This window comes from Empidonax traillii, unplaced genomic scaffold (assembly GCF_003031625.1).
Source record: "Empidonax traillii isolate 1590-97213 ecotype Southwest subspecies unplaced genomic scaffold, ASM303162v1 scaffold474:size1423191, whole genome shotgun sequence".
In the NCBI taxonomy this organism is placed as follows: domain Eukaryota; kingdom Metazoa; phylum Chordata; class Aves; order Passeriformes; family Tyrannidae; genus Empidonax; species Empidonax traillii.
In genome coordinates, this window is record NW_020955667.1 from 649,646 (window position 1) to 677,018 (window position 27,373).

A 27,373-nucleotide genomic window follows, 5' to 3' on the forward strand; every position below is an offset into this window, starting at 1 on the left:
TCTACCCTGCCAGTGATCTCAGAAATCCTGGCAATGTTTACCGGTGTAAATGCACACATGATTTACTCAAGCCTTTGAAAAAGTGTACCAGAGAATATTTACTACTGTGGGCTGGGAATATTCACATTCAGATTCTGACATACCACTCTAAGAAAATTTCAGCAAGTAATTGGGAAAAGTGATGCTGTTTTAGAATTGAATGAAACAATTCTGTTTCAGAAGCTGACTTGAGAGTCCTGGCACAAGAGAAGCTCCTTACAACAACCAACCAACAAGCCTCTGAGTACAACACTGGGGGATGACAGAACTGAGCTGTAGGTGACAGCTGGGAAAGGAGACAAACTGTTGTGATAGCACAGTTCAACTACATTGCTGCCCTTTTTTTTAACTGCCCCATTTTCAAACCTTGCTGGGGTTCTACTGAACCACCCAGCACTTGTTTCATCTCTTCAGCAGTTTGGCAGGACAGAAAACATTGAGAAAAGCCCGTGTGCAAGGCACTCCTGTTTCCTAGGCTGAAGACAGTGATGGTGCTGAAGAAATTGCCTTACCAAAAACGCAAACAAACCCAAAGAAATAACAAAGCCTCATCCTGAGTGCTCAGTGTCACCAGCAATTAAAAAAAAAAAAATCCATTGCATTTTTTGTCTTAACAAAAAACAGACAAAAAAGCCATTCCACAGCTCTAACATGTAGATCAAGGCTACTGCTTCTCATCATGCACTGTTTTATTGGGAGTCCTTCAAGAAATATAAAAAAAAAAAGAGACAGGAAAATAGAGACAGTCAAGCAGTGCAGTAAACTGGATGCAGAGATACTCAATGTAGGGGAGAAGAGACAGCAGTCTGAGGGGATGGAAAAACTTATTACAGCAGCAACCTAAATCACTTTAATTATTGCGTAAAAGTTCCCATCACTGAAGGCTGTGAACATCAGCCTCAAGATTCCTATTTTGACCCTGTTGCTATTAAGACAGAGTGATAGAGGATTTCCTGTACTTTAGAGAAGAACCTTAACTGCGGTTGTGTCAGACTATTTTAAAGCAGTCCTTTGGAAACTACTGACTCTGGCCTTTCAGAGGAGAGGAGAGGGAGGGAAAATGCAGTCAGTTGTACCATGACTGTCATTGTGCTTTGGAATTTTTCTGCATTGACTCTGAAACTTATTGACAACAGATAACTGCTGACCACAGACTGAGGAACAAAAGCTTTAGCTTTGGCAGATCAAGAAATTACTGTTAAGACCTTTTTTTCTTTTTTGGTAAAACAGGGAAGCTGGAAACAAACTAATTTGCTATTTTTCAAACCTCAGTTTTGACAAAGACAAATCATGGCTTGCACACAGGGACTGAATAGGTTGTTCTACACGTGCTAGGTCTGGTGCTGTGTCAGAGAACCAGACCTGAAATAATAAGAAATGCTGACCACCATGACAAAGAATATGGTTAAGAACAAGAACCTCAGGTATTTTTTGATGAATAAAGGAAGAAGGTACTCACAATCTTCTACTACAATGTTTCTTCTTGACAATATCCCATGATCAAACTTGCTGTCTTAAGTTTAAATACTGCTTACTCAGTATCTTGCTCAAACATAACTCTGTGTTTGTGCAAACACAGCATCAGATGTTTAAGGGCTGCAGCAGAAGACTGCTAGAGCCATAACCTCAGTGACTGCACACCTGCAAAACAGGTAACCCCACACAGGATCATTAAGTTCCTATTTCAGAATTACAGATGGGAAATAATGAAGGATGTTTTTCTCGGGTGAGGTCAGCAAAATTAGCATTGGGATTTCTGTGATTCCAAATGAATTCTGGTCTTTAAATTCAGTAGATACATGCTGAGAAGAAGCAGGATTCAACACTTAGTTCTGTAAGCTGGTTGTTCTGTTGGTGTTTCAACATAAAGCACCAGCTTTTTTTCCCCCTCACGTTTTGAACAAGCCATTACAATAAGAAATCCGGTCTAAATTAGGTCTTTCCCGTAAGTGTTGTGGAGAGAAAGATTAAAATCACTCATTAAATACCTCAGGAAACTAAATTAAAAAGCTTGTTTATTTTAACAGGTACTATCCTTAACTGATGATTTCCCTTTAAAGACTATTTGCTGGTTTTGGGAAACGAGGCTATTTAAAAACCAGGTTTGTATACTGGCAATTAGTTATTTTACTAGAGCCTGGTGGGGGAAAAAACCCCATGAGAATGGAAGCGGGAAGTGCCCAATTTGCAAATTACTGACCCATATGCTATTCTTGATTAGGAGGCACACAGACATTTAATCATGTTCTGAAATCAGAATCTGAAGTCAAATCAAGCCTGCAGTCATTATGGCATTTGAAGTGGTGCAGCACCAGGTTTAAGAGATCCTGCTCCACGTGATTATTGGGATGGAGATACCTGGAACTCTTCTAATGAGGAATGGACTGAAAGGTTTGAGGGTGAGAACTGGAAATTCCTCTCTGCCCAACCAAAAGAGAAAGGCGACATGAGATGGATAACTAGTGTAACAAGGCAGTAACAGCAGGATTTTATTTTGATAGAAACTGGACTAAAGCCCCTCAAATTTCATAGTTTTTACTCCAAGTCACATGCACATTGAAAAGAAAAAGCTACTCTATACCACCAGATACTGGTGGATAAGTGCAGTAGAAACCACAGCAAAGAGAAGAACTAGAATTTATACACAAATACCTCTTGCAAGTCAACAATTAAACCATGAAATCCACAAAGGAATTAAAGGAAAACTGGCAGGAAACAACAAAGAAGTGAAATTTGTAGCAAGTCATTTCAAAACAAATAAAGGGCAACATCCTGCCACAACGGGAAGCAGGTGAGTTAATTCACACACTGTTTAGGAGCATGACTATTCTAATGGGGAATAAGAGTGATACAGGGAAGTCAATGAAAGGAGCACTGGCAGAATCTGACATTGCCATCAGTCTGTTATAGGGAAGGATCTTACAGGAACACCAGAGACGTTGATCATGACTTTTATGGAACACAAATAGTGGATTTTCAAAACCATGGAGTAAATCAAAGGTTTAGATCATTGGTGAAGAACCATAACAGCCAAACCCCACCCTCCACACCAATTTTTGTAAATGTGGATGTGATGAAAAGCCTAAGAAGTAATAAAAAACTAAAGGAAACTGAAAAAAAACCTGTGCTCAAAAGCCCAGAGAACAGGTTTGGTCCTGTGGTGTTTTAAGCTGATGGCAAAATCCTGATGTATCCTACAATTTATCAGTGAGACAGGACTGGATGAAAACAAACTGGAGGTCAGATGATGTGGAAGTGTTTAATTAGACAGCACATCAAAAGGAGAGGAAAAAGGCTTAGAACTACATATCCTGCACAAAGGCTTGAAAAACAAAGTATCTCTGGGGATTACTGACAGTATTATAAATTACAGCAGAGTCCAGTTACTCCAGATTTATGCCTACATATATAGACACATTGAACTTTTATTTATAATCAAAGTACAGCTCACAGTTACCCGTTTTGAACTGCTGATTGTGTTCACAGTTTATTTCTTGTCATCTGACCACGTAATTTCATAGTCTGTATAGACTTTCTTCAGTATCTCTACAGTCACTGAGTGATCTGCTTTCCCATAGCCCTGCAAGACAGAACAAATGCTTATTGGACATGTACAGTAAGTCTTCAGAACCATCCAGTTCTTGTCTTCACAAATAATCCGGTTGTGATTTGATAACTTCAGGTTATTCACATACCAATCAAATGCAGGTTCTAAAAGAATTATTCTTGCATTATTCTATTTTTCTATTGTACTCTCCAACTCCCCCCCCTCCCCTAATTCAAGTTCTAGAAAATAAATGAGATGGGGTCAAGCAATCCTGAAGTGAGAGGATACGTTTTTCACATAATTTCTCCTTTGGAAAGCTTATTTTAAACTGTTCCAAACCCCTCAGCCACCATATTTACTGAATGCTCTTCTAAACCACAGAGATTGCACTGACCCACTTTAACGTATGGGCACACAAACATCTGTTTTGGCTCAGCTGAAGGAAAAGGGAATAAGCCACCACATGTGCAAACATTTGAGTATTCTTCTAGCCACTAAAGAAGCCAGTCTTCATGTTTTATTTATTTGCAATCTTGCCTCAGCTCATAATGGCTTAGTTTTAAGTATCTGTGCTCTTATGCCACTGCGACTCCAAACTAAGGCAAGGTCAGATAACCCATGTGATTTTTAACCCTCATTTAAATCACTGCTCAGTGTTGCTTCCACTGAAATTTGAAACAGTTGTGGTAGAATTTGCCTTTCCATTACTTTCTTACATGACTGAACGTGTTATCTTGATTTCTTATAACAGAACTGCAGTTTTTCCCCCTGTGAGAAAGCCTTTACTGCACAACAGTGCAATGTACTGATTAAAGCCTGTGATCTATGGGTTACTTTCTTTTTCCAGTAATATTTCATACAACACTTGAGCTATTTTTTTTCCATTCTTCTAAGTTAAGACTGCATTATCACACAGAACATGTACTCTTATTCATCACTGACTCAGCCCCAAGAGGAACAGCTTAAATAAACTGCATTTAAATTACACAGGTTAAAATTGATGTGTTGTAGAAGTCACACTTTAAGAAATACCAAATAATGTAGTCATGCCAGTTGTAAAGCAAGAGCTACAGATCACTCTTACATTGGCAAGCACTTTAAAGACCCCATCCAGCCTTGCAAACAGCAACGCAGCATCTACTTCAAAAGAAGTCAATGACTGTTTCTCTGATTTCCATAAAGCACCAGGCTAGTTCTGTTTTAGAATCTGACAACAAACTTCCCAGTCAAGAGAAGCATTAAACCAATGTAATTAATATATTAACTTCTGACCTGTAACTGAGGTCAACTGGCCCTCCAGGTCTCTGCCTGACAGAAGCCCTCATGGCAATAAAACTCTGCTTTTACATCACGCTCCTCTGTAAGCATCAAGGTACCCAAAGCAGACAAACAAGGTATTTTGCATAGACAACAAAGACAAGAGTTGACCACTGCCTTTAACACCAGTTTGGAGCTCAGCAATATGGATGTGAAATCTCACCTAAAAACACAGCTGTGGTGAGGGACTTAAAATTCCAGGAATTTAACAGAATAAGCACTGCCTTCCCACCCCACACAAATCCTAACGAGGTTTTTTTTTCTTATGAATTCAGGTGGCAAGAGTCATCGTGGAACAAAAGCATCGCTAACAAACACTTGATACATTCAAGGCCCAACCTTCACTGCTCATCTAAGGTAAGCGTATTCAAAGTAACCATCACTTACTACAGAAAACTAAAGGAACTTAATAGAACTGTTTTCCTTCTTGTCTAATTTAAAAGCCTAGACTCTTCACTTACAGTTATTGCTACAGAAGCAGCTATGCTTCATCACTTAGCAACACCAGAAGCATTTCCCTACATAAGAGAAATCCTCACCACTTATTGAGTCCTTCCTAAAGAAACTGAATATACAGGGAAATGTAAGAAGTAACTAAAATGCTATTTTTATTCCACAAAATGCATTAGTGCATCTTCACCTGCTGAAAATTCACACCTAAACTGGGTCTGCTCTTCTCACCCAGCACACAGACTAACAGACATGATTTAGCTGGTCACTACCAACCAACATTTTTGTTGGCAAATAAAGATCACACAGTCACTGGATCAGGTCCCTGTAGCTACAAATGGGTCATTCCTGCTCTAGCAGTAAGATGGAAAGACTGAATCAGGAGATGTCTACTTTCATTTTTGGTCTCAATTATAACTGAACCTAATGCTGAGTAACAACCAACTTTATTTTTTTTGTCTCCCACCCTAAAACTATTGTTTTTCTAATCTATCTCACAAGTGAGCCAGGCAGGTTTTCCAGTTAATGTTTACACTGTGACGAAAATTGCCAAAAGCCACCATACTATAAAAATCCCAGAATATCAGGAAACAAAAGGATTTAAAGGAATTCACAATGCACTTACTGTAGAGAGCCCAAATACCCTTATTTTCTTGTCCTTGCTATTGTGATCAATTTTCCCTCCTCCAAGGCACTTGCACTCATATCCCAGCTTTTCCATCTCAGGATTCACTTTTTCAAATATATGATCTGCACAAGAAGAACGGTGAGAGCCATTAGAATACGCACTAGGCATCAGGTACTCTATTTTCCACTCATTTTCCTCCAGCTTTCGCCACCTACAAGAGGGGGATATTTCTCTTCGCAGGTATAGAAAAGCTGTAGTTAAGTTTCGTTATTTTAGATTTTTACTTAAGTTAGCGCCGTCTCGTTCTCCTAAAGCGGGTTTGGGAATGGCACCTGACAGAGAGATCGGACCCAGTTTTCATGTCCCACGAGGGACGCAGAAAGGGGAAAACGAGCCCAGTTTTCACGTCACACGAGGGACGTAGAAAAGGGAAAACGGGCCCAGTTTTCATGTCACACGAGGGACGTAGAAAAGGGAAAACGGGGGCTTTCTGAGCTGCTCGGGACGGCGGCTCCCGCTCCGCCTCAGCCCCGCCGGGGCCGGTGAGGGGGGCCCCGCTGCCCGCCCGCCCCTCCCGCCGCGGGCTGCCACGCACTGTGGAACTCGGCCGCCCCGGTGCCGCGGACGATGTCCCGCTGGTCCCCGCCGCCCGGGCGCTGCAGCCGCACCAGGATGTACTTGAAGGTGCCCTCGGGGTCGATCTCCACGTCCCGCACGGCCGCCATGGCGGGGCCTGCGCGGGGCGGGGCGGGCGCCATGGGCGGGGGGGGCTGCGGGAGGCCCTCAGAGAGCCCAGCGAGCAAATTACGGGGCGGTGGCAGCTGAGAGGCAGCGGACCTACAGATAGATCACTCTTGGCTTAGTCACCCCTTAGAGGACCTAACACTGTCCCAGGTTGCTCCAAGCCCTTTCCAACCCGGTCTTGAACATTCCAGGGATGGGGCAGCCACGGCTTCTCTGGGCAGCCTGTTCCGGGGCCTCCCCACCCTCACAGGGAGGAGTTTCTTCCCAATATTTAATCTAAACCTACTCTCTTTCATTTAAAACCGTTCCCCTTGTCACCTGTTCACTGAGACTAAACCTATAATGTTTACTGAATGAAAAAAAATATTTCCATACAATTATTTCTATGCTGAGCATAGTCTTGTATTGTAAGGAGCTACTTTATAAGGCTTTCAGAATATCTCCACAAACGAGTTCCAACATAACTCCTTCTTTAAATACTATAGTATAGGTCACTTCTAACTGAACTATTTCATTCTTTTCATATATACAATTAGTACATTATTGTTGACGTGGATTTCTCCACCCATAATAGTTTTAAAATCTAAAACTAATAATACTTGAATGCAGACAGCATACTATATAAATTAAGGTGCAATTAATTAAAAGCATCGGTAAAACAGAGGAAGAGTATGCCTCATCTAAATACACATTTAGAGATACTATAAAGACAAATATAAATTTGGGGTTAGACTTTAGTTTGAGACTTGTTACTTTACAATTAGAGTTGTTTACTAAACTCCTGTATCGGCCAAAACAATCCCTAATAAAAACGTCCAGTATTTTGTTGTTTCAGAGACTGTTGTTAGTTACCTTGTCTGTGCACAGAGCAGCAGCACCGCTGGGAGGAAAACGAGCAGAGCCCCAGGAAGCTAAATCCTTGTTTGCTAAATTTTAGGGGATGAAGAGGTGTAAAGGCCTTAAAGTAGAAATCAACCCTCCTGTCTCAGCTGTTTGGGATTTCCAGGGTAGTCAGGGAAAGTGATAAAATCTGTGCCTGGGTGAGGTCTCCTTTAGGATCACACTTCTTAGAGAGCCTTACAGAGCTGGGGTGGCTGTTTGAGCTTGCTTTGTCCAGTAGTAAATTAGGCTGTAGAATTAATCCTTCAAGTTTTTTTCAAGTAACCTAGGAGGTCTATTTTTGTTTGGATTGTTTCTGTGTACACAGCTTATTCCTCAATTATTTTGTTTGCCAATCTTGCCTGATATCTCATGTTCCTATTTATCTTTTATTAAGAAAGCATTACGAAGGTTGCTTGTTTGAATAACTCTGCCCCTTTATTTTTAACTGGAATAGAATGCTTCATTTCCTCAAGCTTAGAAGTTTTTTGCGTGGCTGTGGAAAACTTTATTGCCCCATTTCAGTTATGAGGCACGGAAGGGGCTAGCAACAAACAACAATGGTAAGGATGGCAAAGGAAATACTTGTGACATACCTTAGACAGAAGCTAAATTGGAAAGGAATTTGCCCTCAACAAGGAGAACAGGCACTGGGCTTCACCTGACATGAGTCTGAGTAAATAAGTTGGTGACTTAACAATAGTCAAAGCAGAGCTTTGTCCTGTTTCCTTTAATGCTTTAATCTTCCCAAGTGTCCACCTTACCCAAAAGCAGTTTCCCATTCCACACTGAGGTATAGGAGTTTCCTGTTGGCTTTTAGGCGAAAATTCCCTGCGGTTAGTGGGAATTGTTAGTGCGTCACTGTGGGCCTCGAGGGTACAAAGAGGATGGTGTGGGGCAACAGGGGTCTTAAACCAGAGACAGCCTGTTTCCAACAAAGCTGCATGGAGGGACTTTCCTTTTGTCGTGGACTTACTCATACTAACTGTGAGTTTGGCACTATTTTCTGAAAAATTAAGGGGGTTTTTATTTATTTGGCCAAGAGACATCTTGTCTTTTAACAGCGGTGTCCTAAAACCCATTGTTCTGAGTAAAAGTATTGTAAACAAGTTGGGTAACAGTGAACTGATGCGATGATAAGATAAGATAGTGGATATTTTTCTTGAGTAGGCAAATCATAAGGGTCAGCATTGCCAGAATTTTTTGCTTCTTCTCTGTTACAAATAGAGATAATGGCATTATGGTTTGCAGGATTTGTGCTGGCCCAAATGACTAAAATTTCTCTGTTTATGTCCTTCCTATCAGATTGTTTTAATTCGTATGACCTTGGAAAAGTCACCTCTCTTTCCACTGGCTTGGGTCGCAACAATATGGCAATGTGTGTTGCAGTGGATTAAACTGTTGGTGGAACAAAACAGTTGTCAGGCTGAATTTGGTGAGTGTCAGCCAAGATAGTGGTTGAGCTGGTGCATCTGAACCTGGTCAGACTTTTCTACTTATTCCAGGAATCAGAGAGATAAAAAAGAAGCAGTAAAACCTGTGGCTCGCGTGGCATTGTCTGATAACTGGGTGTAACTATGGTAGCTACTCCAGTTCATTGTTGTCAAGGTACGTGATGTCCTGGTACCTACTGTAAGTACTTCCTGAGTGTCTCGAGAGGGATAAAGCAGGTTATAGCCTTGTGTTCTCCACTGTACCCCTTATGAGAGGGTGACCACGCTCTTTCTGTTTAATGATTTCTCTTGAATTTGTTAACTGAGGTCAACTCAGCTACTGTCGATGTTACAAACAGGTGTGATGAAAATAGGTGGAGGACTGAGACAGTGGGAGTGCCTGCTGAGAGAATGTGTATTGGGCAAAATGTTTGGGTGATGGAAACTGCTGATGGGGACGAAGACATTCTTGTCACACTCAACTGCATTTCGGCTGGGCTTTGTGGTGGCATTAAGGCTGTGATTTTTGTATTTCTTTTAAAGGAACTTTACAGAAACAACTTTAGGGAAAAGTTGATTGTGCAGTAACTGATGGTTATAAAGAAAACACCCATTGGCTTCCCTGCTGAGTAACCCAGTAACAGAAAAGATCCCTGCAAAAGCCTGGGTTGAAAGCCCAAATGGGGTAGCTCTTATGATGGCATTTGTAGTTCTGTAGTTCTGATCTGTAGTTAAAAGCTAATTTGGTCTTGAGTGGAATTATTGAGAAATTATAATTAATTATTGCCAGCTGTCACTTATTTTATTAATTTGCATTGAAATGAAGGATGGGGAAGAGAAGGTGAGGCTGTTCTGCTGCTGCATATGGAGATACCAAAGCCAGCTGTAATTGGGCAAGTTCAGGTCACAGAAGTCACCTTCAGAGTTCAGATCTGATGGGCTTATCCTGCCAAAATGCAGGATCAGTTTACTGTGTGGGTCTCAGATCTGCTATTTCTTGTTCGCTTTCAGTGCCCAGACACTACACCGGTGAATTTGTAGGACATCTTAAAAGAAACAAGCTGGATTGCAGTTCAAGGTCAAATGTAGCATTTCGTTTGAGAATAGGCAAATAGGAGTACCCTGATGTCAAAACATCCTGATATTTATTTTGATATTTAACCTCTGAATGGCAAGTGATTAGAAAAAGAACATTACTGTGCAAACGTGTTAAATATATGTTGTGCTGCAGTGAAGCTTAACACGGGTTTCTCTAAAACCATTCAGCCAATCCAGATTCCCAGAGTCAGGAAAAGGGAAGCAATCACACTGAACTCCAGCTGTATAAATTTTTCCCTTTATTAAGCTCCTTGACAGCAGTGCACAAGACGTAGGGATATATTTGGCTCCTGGTTGTATTACAGGAAAAAATTAAGGAAAGAATTTTGAAGTAGGGGATTTCCATCACATGTAACATTCACACGAGAGAGACAATAAAATGAGGGTCAACGTTCAGCTGTACTTTGCAAATTTTTTTTTTTTTATCCCCGAGTGGGATCACACCCTGGAGTGGAGCAGAAGAATGCCTAATACACTGGTGCAAGTGAAACACACTGTTGTAAGTTGTAACTATCATGGACATCAAAGACCACAGGTCTGCTTTGCTGCTTGGCTCACACAATTTAATAGGATTTGAATAAAGATTTTTCTTCAACAGCTGTTGATTAGCAGCTCCTCAGATTAGCGAAGAAGCCGGAACAAATGCAGGATAATAACATTATCTGCCTTAGTATTACCGTCTTTGGGATCTGTGCATGTATATAGTCAGTCCAGGAGCCAGAGGCTTGGTTTGTGCACTGAAGGTTAGGAATCCAAGCCAACCTCTGGCATGCTGGAGCATAAAGAGCCTCTTCTGGGCCTCCCATACCTTGTTTTGATGAATAATGCTCTCCTAGGATCCCTTTCAGAACCTGAACAAGATCTGATGAAAACCAAGCCTATTGTTCTGCTCCTCATAGAAGGCAGTTTTACAACCTCATTGCTCTGCTGATTAGAAACATCTGCTAATTTGTGGTCTGTATTTGCAGATGGTTCGTATCCCTTTGGGGTTTTTTGTACCAACCTTATCCCTTTACATACAGAAAACTTGTTTACTTTTTGGAGCCTGTTGCATCCTTTCTGAGCCTTCCTAGCTGCTCCCTCTTCCCTAGGTTTAAAAATGGGCACCTGGAAAAGCATTTCTCCAGAGGGCACTTCTTGGAATGTCTGCACCCTTTGAAAAGCCTGGAGTTTGCTACCAAGGGGTGTCATTCTCCTGGTTCTCCTTCCAGATAACCATGAATATCACCTGCCTGTCACAGGATTGTCAGTCTTTGAAGTACTGAAAGAGTGCTCCTGCCTTGAATCCCCCTGTTCAGTGAAACCAGCCCGCTGGGTTTGTTTCCAGGGCTCTGCTGTCCTTTGGTTGTCCTTCCCTGCTCTCCCTGTCCGTGCCTGGCACCATATGCTGGGGGCGTGATGGAAGCCGTGTGCAGGTGATGATTCCTGAGTCCCAGCTGTTACCCTGTGGTCTGCAGAGACAAACTGTGTGAATGAGTTGTTTAATTGATCAGAGTTCATTTGTGTGGGATTTGTGACATCCTGACTAGAAGGGCCTCGCAGCTGCTGTTCTGCGAGGTAAACTCACGTGTGTGCACTCATGGATTAGAGGTATGAGGGTAGTTTGGACGGTGGTTTTAGGGCTGGAGGTGCTCAGCCTGGAGGGGAGCCACGTCCTTCCTTTGTTGGGACTGCAGTTCCTAAGGAAAAAAGTCAGAATGAAGGAATACGGAATGTAATGGTGTGAAGACTCACCTGCAGAATTCTGGACATAAACTGAAGTTATGTCCTTTGACTTAACCTTTAGGTAAATCTTTGTCTGTCTTGGACTCTAGAAGGTACAGAGCAACAGCACTGCTAATTTACTTATCTTTAAGTATACACAATCTGGATCTTTCATTTTATTTTGGCAGTAGGGTAGCTTCCCCTCTGTATTTTATTTGTATTTATTTGTTGCTTAGAAGTACAAATAACCTGAACTCCTAACTGCTTTAAATAAGAAGGTTGCATGCAGGCCCAGAATTATTTTATAGATGATAAGTGGCAATTCCTTCCCTTCCTGCTGATCCCCAAACCTATTAGGAAAGTTATCTTAGCTTATTATTACTTCTGTCATCTAAAATAACCAAGCTCTGCTATTGTTTGTTATTATGTGTTGCTACAAAAGATGAGCAAATGTCTATTCGTAAATGAGAGGGGAGAAAATCCCCAACTAATATGCACCAGGAAGGATAAATACAGAATCAATCATTTAGTTTGGAAAAGGCTTTTAGGATCAGAGTCCAACCATAAACTTAACACTACCAAGTCCACCACTAAACCATGTCCCTAAGCACCTAAATATCTCCAGGGATGGTGACTGCACCAGTTCCCTGGGCAGCCAGTGCTTGACAAGCCTTTAGGTGAAGGGTTACTAATGGGGTATTAATGTAGGGTGGGGTACATGCTCAGCATTTTAGAAAACTGACTTTGTTTGTGGATTGCTTTTTAAGCTCAAATGTGGAAGTGCAGCAGTTTCAGGGCAGGTGACACTCATTCTTCCTGATGAGTCAAGAAATCTAAAAGTATTGTATTCTAAGAGCAAAATGTTCACTGGGGAAGTTAAAGTATTGTTTTCATGCCCCAGGAAATAAGGAAAGTCCTAATTATCTTTACACCAGTTAACTGGAACTTTAAAAAGCCTTATGTTGCTGTTTTTTGTTGATGGTTTTTTGTGTTTTTTTTTTTTTTTGTCTGGGAAATGATAATATTTAGCAATTTAACACCATTGCTTTCAATGTTAGTGATGATGCCTTTGTTCTTGAAACAACTATCTGCAGCAATTGAAGTACTCTCCACTAATAACCTTGTGTTAAACACGCCTGTCCTAAAAAGTAATTACATATCCAGCTGATAGAAATAAATGTCTTTCTTTTAATAATTCGTGGTTGTGGCAAACTTGTGGTGGGGTGGCTAAAAGTCCTCCTGAAAGAGTACTCAATTCAAGAGCTTCTGTTCTGTGAAAAATCAGGAGCAGTGTGAATCATGTGCCTTTGCCAGCTGTTCCTGAGTGGGGTTTTACTTCTCAGTCCTGTGCAGTTGTTCCTTGTACTTTGGTCTTCTGCCTTGAAGATTTCAGATACCAAGTCACTGAGATCTCATTCCACAGAATTCCAGTAGTTTTGGTGATGGACCTTTCTGCTGCTTGGTTTTATAGGTGGCATCAGACAGAGACGATAATCTGTGGGGCTTGGCTTGAAATACAGAGCTCAGTATCACTGAAACACCTTTTAGATACATGACCCAAAACTTTTAGGTCTTTCAAAAAAGGAGGCTCTCTAGTTTGTGATCTGCTGCAGGTAACACTTGGAGAGTTTGTTTACTACTTCTTTCCCAGTAAAAAAATTAAGGACTAATGTATCTGACTGTCCTTTGCTGAAGCTTGCTTAGTAGACATTCCCTCCTTAGAGTACAGCTCTAGGGAGTGGGCAGTTTGGGCTGAACACTTACTGAGAAATCTGACAAGTCATAATATTGAAATTAAAAATTCTGGATTTAATGACCAAAACATTGTTGTTGAATGCTGCTTTAGTTATGGACTCAAACATGTTAAATACTGTGTCCACTGATGTATAAAAATTATGTTCCTGGAGCTGACTTAATCCCAGAAGAGAACAGACCTGAAGCTTGGAATTTGTAAACTAATGGTGAGGAGTATTAGGAAAGAAGGGAAACTACTGCCTCTTCATCCTTTCTTGTAGTGTCTCCCTCATAATACTACAAATGGAGAATGGAAGGTCGTGTCAGCACTCCAGTGCTGCCCACAGTTCACATGGTCTCTAAGTCAAAACAGTGTTTTTTGGGAACAGAGCAAGGCAGAAGATATGCAGAGAATCTGCAAAACAAAAAACATATCTCATGATGACTTTTTTTACAGTACCAACCACCTACCTAATCTCCTAATCCTAATACTTGCCCATGCTCCTCTCACTTGCCAAAAGCTGTAATTGTTCTGTTCCTCAGAGCCAGCATTCCCATCAGTGCCACTTGTGGGACGTCTCACCTGCCGAGAGTGTGGGGCTGTGGAACAGAGCCGGGCACTACAATCCTCGGTGCTGGGTCAATGCTTGTGTGATATACTCATTCTTTCCTGTGTGCATGAAGGGTAGCAAGACCTTCTCTGCCATGATTTCCAACACTGGAATTAGAAATAACCAAGTTCTGCATGGGATCACCTCCACCTGCACCCGTGGACAGCCAGTGTGTGATGTTAAGGCCAGCCCTGCTTTTATCTTAACTCAAGGTGTGAGTTGTTGTTTCCTCTGCTCCTTTGCTCTCTTTCATGTTCCAGTGCTCTGAATCCCAGCTGGCTCAGTGAGAGTGATCCCTGGCCTCAGGCTGGATTCTTCAGTGGGTATTTCTGCCCGTTCAGGGGAAATTGAGCTCTATGAGTCACAGCAGAGTTCCCGAAATAAGAAGGGGAGGTGAGATTTTCTGGCTCCTGGGGTTCCAGACAGAGTGGAGACTGTCTCAGGCAGCCTTGCAAAATTCCAGCGCCTGGGTAGCAGTTGCACTGCCCACCTTATTCACACTTAATGAGACACGGAGGCTAAGAAGGGATGAGAGTGTTTTTGGAAATTATCTTTGCTTCCTATCTAGACCTCGGGGAAAACTTGTGCCTTAAACCTTTGTCTCTGAATTTTCTGATGAATTAGCGCTGAAAGCTCCTCTCCAAACAGGAAACACCCTCCCTACTGGCACCAGAACTCCTTTTCCCCTCAAGGCTGGCTAAAGCTCTTATTTTCCCTCTTCTAGTGAGCGTCACTGTGGGTGAAGCTGGAGACTTTTCCATTACTTCAAAATTTCAAGTGGCCCTACAGCTCTTGGCCATGGGATAAATGCCCATTATACAAAGCATTTTGATATAAATAGTTATCAAGTGTTTTAATTTAGGAATTTACCTTCTAGGAGAGAGATGGAACTGGATTACTCAGAGGTACTTAATGCTCTGGTTTTTGTCTGCTGACATAACAGCATCATTAACAGTTTTAAAAAGGAAGACTGTGAAATATGTAAATGCAGATGTAATCTTACCATGTAGGTGAAGAAAAAGTCTTTTCTGAAGACATAGTAAATGAATCTCTATCTTTTTTTATATGTACAAATAGACATCTACATATTCTGCTTATCTGAGATCCCACCATATTCTGTATCTGTCTTGAATTTTTGATTGATCTGCAAGTTCAACAGAAAACTTTGGATAATGTAAAATAATTTTGCACTGCATTGAATTTTCATAAGCTACTGATAAAGTTACTGAAAAATGTTTCTCGAACCAAGACTTAAAAATTTCCAACAGAAAGGTAGGCTTTACAAAACTCCTGTTTTAGCATTTCATGGTTTCTTTGGAAAATTTTCCTTTAAAACTTTGCCACTACAAATCAAGCCACCACTACTTGTTATGCACCAAGTGGACATAAAACGTTATTGATCTCATGCCTCCTAAGTACTCGGGAATAACTTCTAGGTTTTAGAAGATGGTAAAGATTTCTTTCCTCCATCACCCTTTTCTACAGTGGGGTGGCAATAAAATAGTTCCCTTGGACAGAGAGTGAAAAACTTTGAAAACCTGCCCTTTGAGTAGTGATTCCATGTCTTATATGCTCATTTTATGGTGATTTCAACTAAGCATTGTTTCACTTGTTTCCTCATAGGAATGTCTCCTGGGACATTATTAAAAGTCTTAATTATAACAGACCGTGGGGCAGTATTGTTTCTTTGTTCCTGACTCAGCCTAGGCCACAAACTTGATTGATCTGCCAGGAAGAGATCAACTCTATGAGTGTCAGCTGTTCTGAACAGCTTAGCAGCTGGCTGCTGATTTTTCAGTTGTTTTCTTTAACATTTTTTCAGTGTTATTCTGGTATTTTTCTAGGAGCTCACGTGGAAGACCCGGCTTCTAATTACCTTGATCTTCCTTTCCTAGACACAGAAAGGCAATATTTGCTTTTTGCCAGCCCTCTGACACCTTTTCCCATCCTCCCAAAGGTAATTACTGGGGTTTGGATCCTTAAACAGTATCTTGATTGCCTGGAACTAAAAGAAAGAGTCTTCACTCCAGTCTTTCCTACTCTGACCTGTTCTCTTTTCCCGGCGCAAAACATTTTGCAGTGAGGATCTGTCAGCTTTTCTCTGTATAAAAGAAATGCCATTTGACGTGTCCTCTGTCCATTGCTGTCCTTTATACAGCAGGCCCCACTGGGGTTTGTTGTTTTTACTCCTAATATGTTTATGTAGCTTTTTCTTACCCTCTCTATCTCATAGTGGCCTGATAAGTAAACCCTCCAACTAGAAAATCAGTTGCTGTTAGATAATCCTTGTGAAGCACCTCTGTTTTTAAGGGAAAAGAGGTGATATGGAATATTCCCATTCACTTGTCAAAAGCTGGGCTTTTACTTGTTAAAATGAAAGCCCGGAGTGTATAAGAAAAAGAAGTGTACAACATTTCTAAAAATTTACCTGAAGCTTAGAGTCTCCTATTTTTTCTGTATTAAGAAACTGTGTCCTTGCCCATGTAGTATAAGAGGAGAGTGGGCAACTTCACCCAGCTCTGTGCAGCACCAGAAATGAGGCTCTTATGTTCCCAAATCAATTGGCAAAAGAGGAAAAAAGCATGAATGTGAAATAACTGTGAGAAGAGAATAAATCAGTGACATGGAAAGCAGCTAAGGGGCAGGCTGCATGGCATTGCTAGCTCGATTATCTACAGTTCAACCTAAGGAACTGTACCACAGGTATTTTTCCTGAAATACATATGTAACTTATGCCATATTTCCAATATGAGGTTTAGCTTGGAGGAATCCGTCTTCCTGAACAACAGGGTTGAAATTTTAAGTGCTTTTGCCCTTTATTAAAGAGGTTTTAACCTTTGTTGTGCTTTGGAAAATGCTTTTCAGGCTTTTTTGGGGTTTTTTTCCCCTTTGAAAATTTTGGATGTGTTCATCTTCCATGATATTACAAGGAAATAAAAATGCAATCGGTGAATGGCAGAATTCCCTGGGAAAAACCAGAAAGAGCCCCATGTCAGTGTACGAGGGAATACTGCCAACAAAAAGAGTCAGTCTTTTTTTAGCCTGGAATTTTTACAAGCATATTGCTTTTAGGCTTTGGTGTTTTGTTATTTTTTTTTGGGGGGGGGGGGGTGTCTTTATCTGCTGCAGACAGGAGGTCTCAGACAGCCCACGTGAAGGAAGACTATTGTAAATTCTGAAATACTCTCTTCCTTCCTCCGGAGATTCCACTGACAAAGCAATTCTGCAAAAGTTTTCCCGCTCGGCTTCAGAGCTTCTGCCATGACAAGGATGAGCACTTACCAGTAGGAAGCTCATTAAATGATTTGGGAAAGGGAATATCCAGGGAAAAAAGTGTAGGGTTTTCTGGCTCCTGAGAGGGTAAGAACCGTTCTGGAGTTGTCTGTAATTTTTTTTCTATAATGTCTATAGTGATAACAGCTGATCAGTGTTTTAGAAAATAAAAAAAGCCTGCCCTATCAACTCATTAACATTGGTCTGTGTTACAGTAATGTTTACAGAACCCCTGGGAAATTATGGCCTGCTGCACAAGGTACTGTACAGGTGCTTTAAAAGCCCCAGCTCCTGTCTGTGTTCTTCAGGTGGTAAACCATCCTAACAGAGAAAGGTTGGCAAACAGGGAGTGTTTTCATTCCCAATTTACAGCAGAGGCTAAAGATAGATCAGCCCTAACCTGATCTTACCTGGAAGCCTCTGGAAGTCTGATTCTTCTAAGCAAGGCTGGCCCAGGCCAGCCAAGAGCTAACCTCGACTTTCCTGGGTTTCTGATGGCCAGTTTGTGTTTCTAGCTTTGCTAGTTCACACCTGCTAGGAAGTGTTCCTCTCCCTACAAATACGCAGTATGTTGGTTTTAATCCTCACACTCTTCAGTAACAAGCTTTGACTTGCTTTCTAGATCTTTTTTGGTTTTTTTTGCAATTTCCAGTTAACTGTCATATTTTGTTAGTAACTGAGGCTGTTTTGGAATATACTCTTTATTCTATGCTCTCTTTTAGAGGTGGATTCCTTTGATGGGCAGAGATCTATTAAGATGTGGTAAGGTGACAATTTTTTTTTTTTTTGGGGGGGGTGGAAAAACTGGGAATTGGTCCCAGTTGAGATGTTAGCAAGGAATTCATGAGTCACTGTTGTTTATTTTGTAAGAAGAGGCTGAGGCTCCAAAATAAAAGCTCCAGCATGCACTGTATAAACTATAACTATTCTTTACAGATGTGAAGTGGGTGCTGCCCTGTGCCCTCCTAGAGCTGACAACCCTTGTTGAGTCCTTTGCCTGTTGAACCTCATTAAACCTCATCCATAACGGTGAAGCTTTATGCAGCAGTGTAATTAATCAGTGTAAACACAATAAATGTGCATGAATTCAGTGTCTTGCCTTGTCCACCTGAAATATTACGTGCACCTGTTCAGGAATTGGAACTCTACTGAGATCTGGAGCACACAGCCCAAGTGAAATCCACATTCCAAGCTTGGCTGCTACAAGTGACTGATGAACCTGTACTGTGAGCAGGACTGTAGAAGAGGATTAACAGTCCTGGGGCTGGCAAACCTCCCCACAGATGGGAGCTCTGCACAGCGAGCTGTCCACAAGGAAGGGCTTGCCCAGTGCTGCAGCTCACCTTTTACTCAAACTCAGTTAACCGGCTTTGAGCGTCGGTGCCTTTCCTACTGAGATACCGGAAGAACTGGCACCTCCTTGGTGCAAAACATTGTGCCAGGGGAAAGACTGGAATCTGCTCATTCATGCAGCCAACTCGAATTGTCTTCCTCCTCCTTGATATCCTGGAATTGTGTGTTTCTGTCAGTAAGAGCATGTAACGCGTGGCGCTTGGCAGTTTGTCAGCGCGGGGTGTCTTTCCTGGAGGGTTGATTTGTCAGGAGAAAAGACATCCGTTCTAGTGGGAGGGAGGGCCAGATCCTGGGATTTTCCAAGTTTTTTTTTTCCCCAAACGTCTTTCCTGTCTCGTGGAGGAGCGGCTACTGGAGAGAATAAAAGGCATGGGATTACAGAGTCCAGGCACTTGGAGCTGAACTTGATCTTCGAGTCTGAGTTCATCAGCTGAGCCACAGAAAGAAGCCACTGAGAAATATTACAGAGGAACTTCTGCCCCGGGGACACTGCAGCTACAGCCTGTGAGTAGAAATGCACTGTGCTGTTCTGTTTGCCTGCTCAGCTAAAAGACAGCTGGACAGCTGCAATTCTGTGTTCTTTAAAGCTGTTCACTTTTTAAAGATATCTTGATGCTAAGAACTGTTTTAAAATGAATAATTTCCTAAAAATTGGAAATTTTATTTAAGTTTTTTAGAATAATTGTTTCAAAGCATGTAGAAAAAACTGCTTAGGCAGATTTTATACTGAATTGTAACAGGTCAGTGTTTGTTCTTTACAAATGTGTTTCTTTGATCTCTCAGAGCCACCTGCTTTAAAAGATAGAGAAGAGAAAACGCTCAAACATGGTTTGCTTGTGGTTCCTATCTCTTCTTACTTATGGTGAGTGTGCATTTCCCTGTGTAGAAAACTATTTGGATGGTAATAATAATGTGACTGTTCTGTTTGAGCTCAGCGTTAAACAGAATTTTTGAACCTGCCCTAACTAACCTGAGCCTGGGTTCCCACAGAAGCACCTCTAGCTGCAATGGCACGTTTCCCTGCTTGCCTGGCAAATCCATACTTGGCTCCTCCAGCCTGCTGTGAAGTCCCAAAGCTTTGTGTGGCCAGGCATAGTTTCACAGGCTGAAGTCCCTATACTTGGAGCTGACTTGCTGGGTTTGAAACTTGCCAGTTGATTATTTATAAAGTAACTGCGGTAAAAGTCAGACACCAACTTTTGGACCTCTTTTCATTCTAGGACTTACAGTGCTGCAGGGGGTGAATGGTTGGACATACCATTATTCAGACAGAAACATGACCTACAGGGAAGCAGAGGAGTGGTGCAAAAAGAGGTATACTAACATGGTTGCTATTCAGAATAAGGAGGAAATCAACCATCTCAATAAATTCTTGCCCTATAACCCGGGTTACTACTGGATTGGAATCAGAAAAATTAATGATGTGTGGACCTGGGTTGGAACTAACAAAGAACTGACAGAAGAAGCAAGAAACTGGGCTTCAGGTGAGCCAAATGGCAAAGGGAACAACGAGGACTGCGTGGAAATCTACATCAAAAGAGGGAAGGATGATGGCAAATGGAATGATGAACAGTGTGAGAAAAAGAAGGTCGCCTTGTGCTACACAGGTATGTTGTGATAAAGGTCGTTCTAGTGTGTCCCTGTGGAGATGAGATGGTGGGTGGGATGAGTTGTTTAATCTGACATGTTAGCCACCCGACCCTGTAAGCACCTGTACACTTATGCTTGCTCACAGGGTGGAGATTGTCCTTTTTCTAATACTTAGATTCATTTTTCCTTTTGCATTTTTAATATTGCTAATATCTACCTGAGAACAAGTGGTCTGGGGAGTTTCCAGCCAGTAGAGTCCTTTCACTGTGAACTAATCTGTCTAAAGTGTGGATTTCAGAATCCCTTCTGTGAAAAGACAGGATAATCTTAAGTACCAAACCCTCTGATTTTCTTTTGCTATACAGAGGGCTTGTTTAGTGTCAGAAAGATAAACAAATTGCCAGCCATGTTTCCTTAGTGGCCATTGTTGATTCTTTTATAATTTGCTGTATATTTTTTTCAGCTTCTTGCAACCCATCTCTCTGCAGTGGCCGTGGAGAATGTATAGAGACCATTAACAGCCACACCTGCCATTGTAACCCTGGGTTCTATGGCCCCGAATGCGAGTTTGGTAAGATTATTTCATCCTGCTGCTTGACCAGCTCATGCTGGCTGGTGTTCATTTTGGCTTGTTGATTTAGCTGCTCGTGACCCTGACTGTGCACCTTCCTGTGCTTCTTTGAAGTTGAGAGTTGTGACCCACTAAAGGAACCTGATCACGGGAGCCTCGAGTGCAACCATCCTTTGGGCAACTTCAGCTACAACTCGTCCTGCACAGTTCAGTGTGAGGAAGGCTACGAACTGACTGCACTGCAATCTGTACACTGCACCTCCTCTGGGGTCTGGTCTGCCCCCCTTGCAGCATGCAAAGGTGAGCTCTCTGCATTTTACACAGCTCTGTAAACTCCTTGCTCTGTCAGTAGGTACAAATTGAAGACTGGCCAATTCCTTTGTAACTAATTACATGGTGTGGGTGCTCTTTTGTTCAGTACACGGGTCTGTTCCTGAAGAGATGAAATGGGCAAGATGAATGTTTTGGCCCTGGCTTAGGTTTGCTTGTAGGAAAAGACTTTTCTACTCTTAGGTGGGAACAGGGAATGGAGATGACCTACCTGTGAGACTGCTCATAACAGGCTAGTTGCTCCTGACTGTAGGAATTGTTTTTTGAGGTGCTTAGCTTAGAATAAGCTACAGTTTGAAGCAAATAAAAGCATCAAACAAGAATCAAAACAGGAATTAAAATGGATTTTGGATTGTAAATAGATTACTGTTATGAGCTGCAAATGAATTTACAGTCTTGCCTTAAAAATCAGTTTTCCATTTTGAGACCTTGCCCCTCCTATCTGTTCTCTGAAATGGCAGCATAGTTGATCCCTTTTCTAAAGTTGCTCATGTTTAGTGGGTATGTTGCTAAGTTTCAGAAAAGAAAAAAAAATTATGATTTGTTTCAAGCTAAGCTCTGTGCTGTCTCTTGTGCTCTTCAGCTGTGACCTGTCCTGCCTTGGAAATGCCTGCCCACGGTGCTGTGAACTGCTCCCTTCCCTCTGAGGAGCTCACCTGGGGCACTGTCTGCGAGTTCAGCTGTGAGGAAGGCTTCACCCTGACAGGACCAGCCACCCTGCAGTGTGGGTCTTCTGGGGCCTGGGACAGGCAGCAGCCATCCTGTGCAGGTACCTTTCCTCACCCCTGCTCCCCTGAGCACTCAGGGCTCTCAGCACTGGCAGGTGGTTTTCCTGAGGCCTCTGTGCTGATTTCTGTTGATATCCTTGTGTTGCAGCTGTGAGGTGTGAGGCTGTACCGTGGCCAGAAGAAGGCTCTGTGACCTGTGATCGTGCAGATCTCACCTATGGCTCACGCTGTGAGTTCCACTGCCATGAGGGCTACGTTCTGGAAGGGCCGTCCAGCACTGAGTGCACGGCACAGGGACAGTGGTCAGAGCCAGCGCCAAAATGCAAAGGTAAGACTTACTGGATTGGAAACCATCAGTTAAGGCTTAGAGTAGATCAAGGAATCTGAAGAGACCTCCTCATTCAAGTGTAGGCAAGGAGTAACATTCATCCCAGCATGTCTAGAGCACTTTTCATAAGCAGGTCTAAAGGCAGGGTGACTTCCCCTCTTGAATTAATGAGGAAACAGCAGTGCAGGGAGACAAACAGCACTTGGGAGCGGTGTCCCCAGTACACAGGATAACAGTCTTTTGGAGTGGAGTGTTCTGGCAGGAGCTCTTTCTTCCCTAAACCCCAAGTGGGAGCCAGTGTCTGTTTATGCAATCCACTGTAGAGTATAATCTGGAGCCATTCCCAGGATAGCTTGTGTGCTTTAGGTGCATGTCTGGGGGCTCTGGCTGCACTGTGTAACATGCTGAAATCACTGAGACACCACCAGGTGTGAAGGGGAGGTACTGTGGCTCTGTAGGGGACAGCTCCAAGCAGGGCATGTGCTCTTGCCAGCTCTCAGGAGAGTGTTTATCTTTACCTACTCCAAATTAAGCTCTGTGCTGTCTGTTGTGCCTTTCAGCTGTGACCTGTCCTGCCTTGGAAATGCCTGCCCATGGTGCTGTGAACTGCTCCCTTCCCTCTGAGGAGCTCACCTGGGGCACTGTCTGCGAGTTCAGCTGTGAGGAAGGCTTCACCCTGACAGGACCAGCCACCCTGCAGTGTGGGTCTTCTGGGGCCTGGGACAGGCAGCAGCCATCCTGTGCAGGTACCTTTCCTCACCCCTGCTCTCCTGAGCACTCAGGGCTCTCAGCACTGGCAGGTGGTCTTCCTGAGGCCTCTGTGCTGATTTCTGTTGATATCCTTGTGTTGCAGCTGTGAGGTGTGAGGCTGTAAGGTGGCCAGAAGAAGGCTCTGTGACCTGTGATCGTGCAGATCTCACCTATGGCTCACGCTGTGAGTTCCACTGCCATGAGGGCTACATTCTGGAAGGGCCATCCAGCACTGAGTGCACAGCACAGGGACAGTGGTCAGAGCCAGCGCCAAAATGCAAAGGTAAGACTTACTGGGTTGGCAAATGGCATTTTTCTGGTCATTTGGGGAACACATTGAAATCCATATTCCTTTGTGGTCCTCGCTCCAGACCAAATTATGCTCCCATGTGAGTTGCCCTGCCTTGGAAATACCTGCTCCTGGCTCTGTGAGCTGCTCCCATCCCAAACTCAAATGAATTTAAAAATAAACTGTACATCTGCTAGTGCGAACAACAGTGCCAAAGACAGGAAATTCCTTAATGACTCTTAACCATTTGTTTCTGTGTTTCAGTTGTACAGTGTGAACCACTGAGCGCTCCTGAGAAAGGCTTTATGGATTGCTCACACGGCGCTGGGCTGTTCACCTACAACACCTCCTGCCACTTCAGCTGTCTTGAAGGATGGAGTCTCAATGGCTCTCATGTTCTGGAGTGTGGTCACTCAGGAACCTGGAGTGCCAGCCTGCCCACATGTGAAGGTATTTTACCTGACTAACCACGGAGAGGTTTCTAGTCAGATGAGGTGGGGAGGGCTGGTGGTGGTAATACCAACCAGTGAGCTAGAACATCTGGTGAAGTTTATGAATAGAAAAAAATAGAGGAGGAGAAAAATACTAAAAGATCTTGGTGAAAAATGTTGATTTCTTATTCAGAAAACAAAAGCTGCAACCTGATTTCAGGTTATTTTGTTTGTTTCTTCATTAAAATATTTCTCGCGTTGAGCTTTTTTCATATGAATAAAGGCAGAAGCTTTTCTAGAGAAACAGAACCTTGTGGGAAACTCTGCATTCATCTGTTTCTCCGTGGAAAAGTTTATAGGTTTTTTAATTTGGTGTGATAGTTTCTTGGATGAACTCCTCACAGAGCTTTTCTGTCAGGCTGCAGTTTCAAAGGACAGGAGGCTCAGCCTTGCCTTCTCATTCAAGGAAGTGAGAGCTCTGTACTGTCCTCAGTGAGAACACCTTGAGCCTGCCTGAAATGCTTTTGCTTGAGGTCCTAAAACCTCAACTCCACTTATATTGAGCAGAATTTAGGTCCTTGAATAATTTCATTATCTCAACACTATTGGTCAAAGAAGAAGACAGCACACAGAGAGTTAAAATATGAACTGAAACATGAAAAATAAAACATGAACACAAATTGCCACCTGAAGCTGGAGGTTAGACAGACCCTGGTGAAGGCAGCTTGTCGCCTTGCCGTTGCTTTGTCAATGGGTGGGTTAATTTTCAGTGTGCAGCTTTTTGCTTCATGCAGAGGATATGTCTGTTTCTGGTTCCTCTCGGAGAGCACAGGGAAAGGGAAGAAGTAGAGAGGGCTTCAAATACCACGCTGGCCTCTTGATCTCACTGAAACCTTTCCATCCCTTCAGCTCCTGAACTGGTCAGCTACGTCTCTGTGGGCATAGCAGCCACCTCTGCCTCCCTGCTGTCCACCGCGTCCTTCCTCCTTTGGCTGGCAAAACGCTTCCGGAGAAAAGGTGGGCACTTGATCTGGGGCCACTGGTTCTATTTACCTTCCTGTGAAGTTTTCAGTGGAGAAAAAGAAATAAAAAAAAAAAAAAAAAACCCAAACCTCCAAAGCCCCATACCTTGCTTTTTGGAAAAGTGTTAATTCCCGTGCTTCGACAAGTTCCAAATTTATTTTCAAGGACCCAAATGTGCCATGTCTGGCTTTTGGATGAACATCTAAAAAAGTGGAAAAAATAGTCAAAACCAAATGTTTAGAAAAGAAGAATTAGATGAAAAAAAAGCAGCACTTTATTTATTGGTAACTGCTTCCAGGGAAAGTGAATGAGAATTTGAGATGGGGCTAATGACACATTAATAACTGCCTGTGAGATTTATTGATAGATAATGACATTTTTTGAGATACTCAGAATTCTTTAGTAGAAGAAAATGTTTGCATGAGGGGCTTTTGTCTTGAAATCTAATACCTTTTCTTGTTCTTCTTGCAGCAAAGAAATTTATTCCTTTCAGGTAAGTTGTGTCTCAAAAAGCTGCATGAAAAACAGTGCCATCACTTTGCTAAAATCCACTTGATATAAATCTGTTGTCATTAAAGTACTTTTCATTCTCTATTTCACAGTAACCAGCATGAAACAGCCACTGAGGGTATTTTCCAAAGTGCTGGCCAGAATGTCTAACTCAGGAGTTTCAGGTAAGTGCATGAAGAGGCTGCACTCCCAAATTCTCTTCCTGTTTATCACACTAGCAATCAGAGCTGCTAATTGCTATACCATTGCTGAAACAGCAGTATGTGCTTTGGGGTACCTAACATGCATCTTGGCATTGCATGCACGTTCCTAACAAGACTGACTGATAGATTTATTGCATTAGAAATAGTTATTCAGCTCCTTAAGGATGATTGTGCTTGGGGTTCTGTCCAGCTGCATATAGTATTAGGAACATTTTTGTGCAGTTTTTTTGCTACCTGCTGCATACAAAATTCCTCTGAAATGAGAGCAAATACAAATCTATGCCAGTTTTCTGATTTATGGAGGAATTTTATTCTCTCCGCAGGAATTGAAGCCACCTTTGTCTCAGATTTCTGGAAAATGAAGCTGCATGCAAATCAGCAGCTGTCCAGATGTTTTTACCTCTTGCAATACAAAAGACCTTGTGTGTTTGCTCAGAAATTCTGAGCTCAAGCTGTCGGGTATTTCCACTGAAGACAAGCAGAGAGTAAAACTCTGGCCTTCTGGCAAAATACTGTCTACATTCAGTCATGTTAGTTATGATAACTGGGAGTTTGCCATCTCCTGTCCAGATGGTGAGCAAAGAGTGCACTGCTGCCTAAAGAGGAGGCTGGTTCCTCCTCTGCTCTACTCAAAGGTACCGAGGTGAAGTGAAGACATGCATTATTTCACATCACTTACTACACTGCTGGAGGTGTCTTCTCTGGAGTCATATGGGTTATGCTGGCAGAAACAGAATAATCAGGATGAAAAATTGAATGGCTTTGAAACTACTGATCCTGGTTTGTGGAAGTCAGTTTAAGGAGATGTCCGAGTCAATAAATGTGCCTGTACTGATATGGGCAATTATTTGGGTTCCTGCTGCGTATCCCAAAAAACTGGGGGACTTTAAACCCTCTGTTTTTTATTTCTGGTTCTTTTTGTAATAGCACTAGGAACCATAGTGCTTATAATACAAGGTACTCTGGTTTCTAAAGGCAGCTGGTAGATCTGAAATTATCTCATCCCTGTGGGATTATGCACTGTAATACATGTATATACATATGTATTTAATTCTTAACTTTTACTGAGGATATTTCTGTGCTGTTAACTGTAATGTAAAATACTTGTTCTTGAGTAAGTCAGTCTGTGGCCATTGATCTTGGCCCAAGTAATTTCAAAATAATTTGTAGGTGTTTGTATGGATTTCCTGCCTGTGTACTATTTACAAATAAAATGGAAGCCTGAGATTTGTATGTCTAGAAAGTCTTTCTTAAATTATGTTTAAGTTATGATTATAAATTAAAAATCTCTGATTTAATTCTGGTATGTATTGTCCTGTTTGTAACATTATTTAATAAAATATTTTCAATGTAATGTTCCCTTTTTGGAAATGTGCATCATATAAGTGATTTGGGTGAGCGGCGTGACTGTGGCTTCAACAGCAGAATGTGAGGGTTGGGAGAAGACTGGATAAAGGTGGGGCTGTTCCTTATGGAGCTTTCCGTGTTTCCATAGTGGTCAAGGACAGAGCAGCCAGCAGATGGAGCTGAATGCCTGGAACTAGCACAGCCAGAGCTTGGATCCCAAACCAGCATCCTCAGCCCTGAAAGGAAGAAAGGCCAGCAGTGTGTGCCATGAAGCTGTTGTCTGGACCAGCAGTGAGCTCTGAGAGGCATGTTCAGGAGGCAGAGGAGAGCAGGAGAAACAAGTAGGTGATCTCATAGAGGTAACAGTACAATCCCTCAGCCCACGCAGGTTTTTGCAGCCCTTTCTGCTGGGAAGTTGGCTGAGTGTGGGGGTCATGGGCTGACAGGGGAAAGCACAGCTCTG

At 42.4% G+C, this 27,373-nt stretch overlaps 2 protein-coding genes across 4 annotated transcripts; one reads left to right on the forward strand and one right to left on the reverse strand.

The window, feature by feature from the left end:
* Window positions 1-1,391: 1,391 nt before the first annotated feature.
* On the forward strand, window positions 1,392-26,901 carry SELE (selectin E). Of its 3 annotated transcripts, XM_027895899.1 has the most exons (18): window positions 1,931-2,830; window positions 5,179-5,260; window positions 8,062-8,167; window positions 16,029-16,141; window positions 19,153-19,314; window positions 19,594-19,672; window positions 20,031-20,417; window positions 20,864-20,971; window positions 21,086-21,271; window positions 21,885-22,070; window positions 22,178-22,357; window positions 22,918-23,103; window positions 23,211-23,390; window positions 23,661-23,846; window positions 24,737-24,844; window positions 25,322-25,343; window positions 25,453-25,524; window positions 25,887-26,901. In XM_027895899.1, the coding sequence occupies exons 6-17, from the start codon at window positions 19,636-19,638 to the stop codon at window positions 25,508-25,510; spliced, it is 1,824 nt and encodes a 607-aa protein (XP_027751700.1). In that variant the 5' UTR covers window positions 1,931-2,830; window positions 5,179-5,260; window positions 8,062-8,167; window positions 16,029-16,141; window positions 19,153-19,314; window positions 19,594-19,635; the 3' UTR covers window positions 25,511-25,524; window positions 25,887-26,901. The 3 variants fall into 3 exon arrangements, with proteins under 3 accessions (XP_027751701.1, XP_027751700.1, XP_027751702.1); XM_027895900.1 differs by lacking the exons at window positions 1,931-2,830; window positions 8,062-8,167; window positions 16,029-16,141 and adding an exon at window positions 1,392-1,490; XM_027895901.1 differs by lacking the exons at window positions 1,931-2,830; window positions 5,179-5,260; window positions 16,029-16,141 and having other exon boundaries at window positions 8,141-8,167.
* Window positions 3,280-6,750, reverse strand: LOC114063561 (14 kDa phosphohistidine phosphatase-like). Its single transcript, XM_027895906.1, has 3 exons — window positions 6,577-6,750; window positions 5,979-6,103; window positions 3,280-3,619 (listed from the first exon to the last, which is right to left on the reverse strand). Exons 1-3 carry the CDS (start codon window positions 6,737-6,739, stop codon window positions 3,527-3,529), a joined length of 381 nt encoding a protein of 126 aa, XP_027751707.1. The 5' UTR covers window positions 6,740-6,750; the 3' UTR covers window positions 3,280-3,526.
* Window positions 26,902-27,373: the final 472 nt, after the last annotated feature.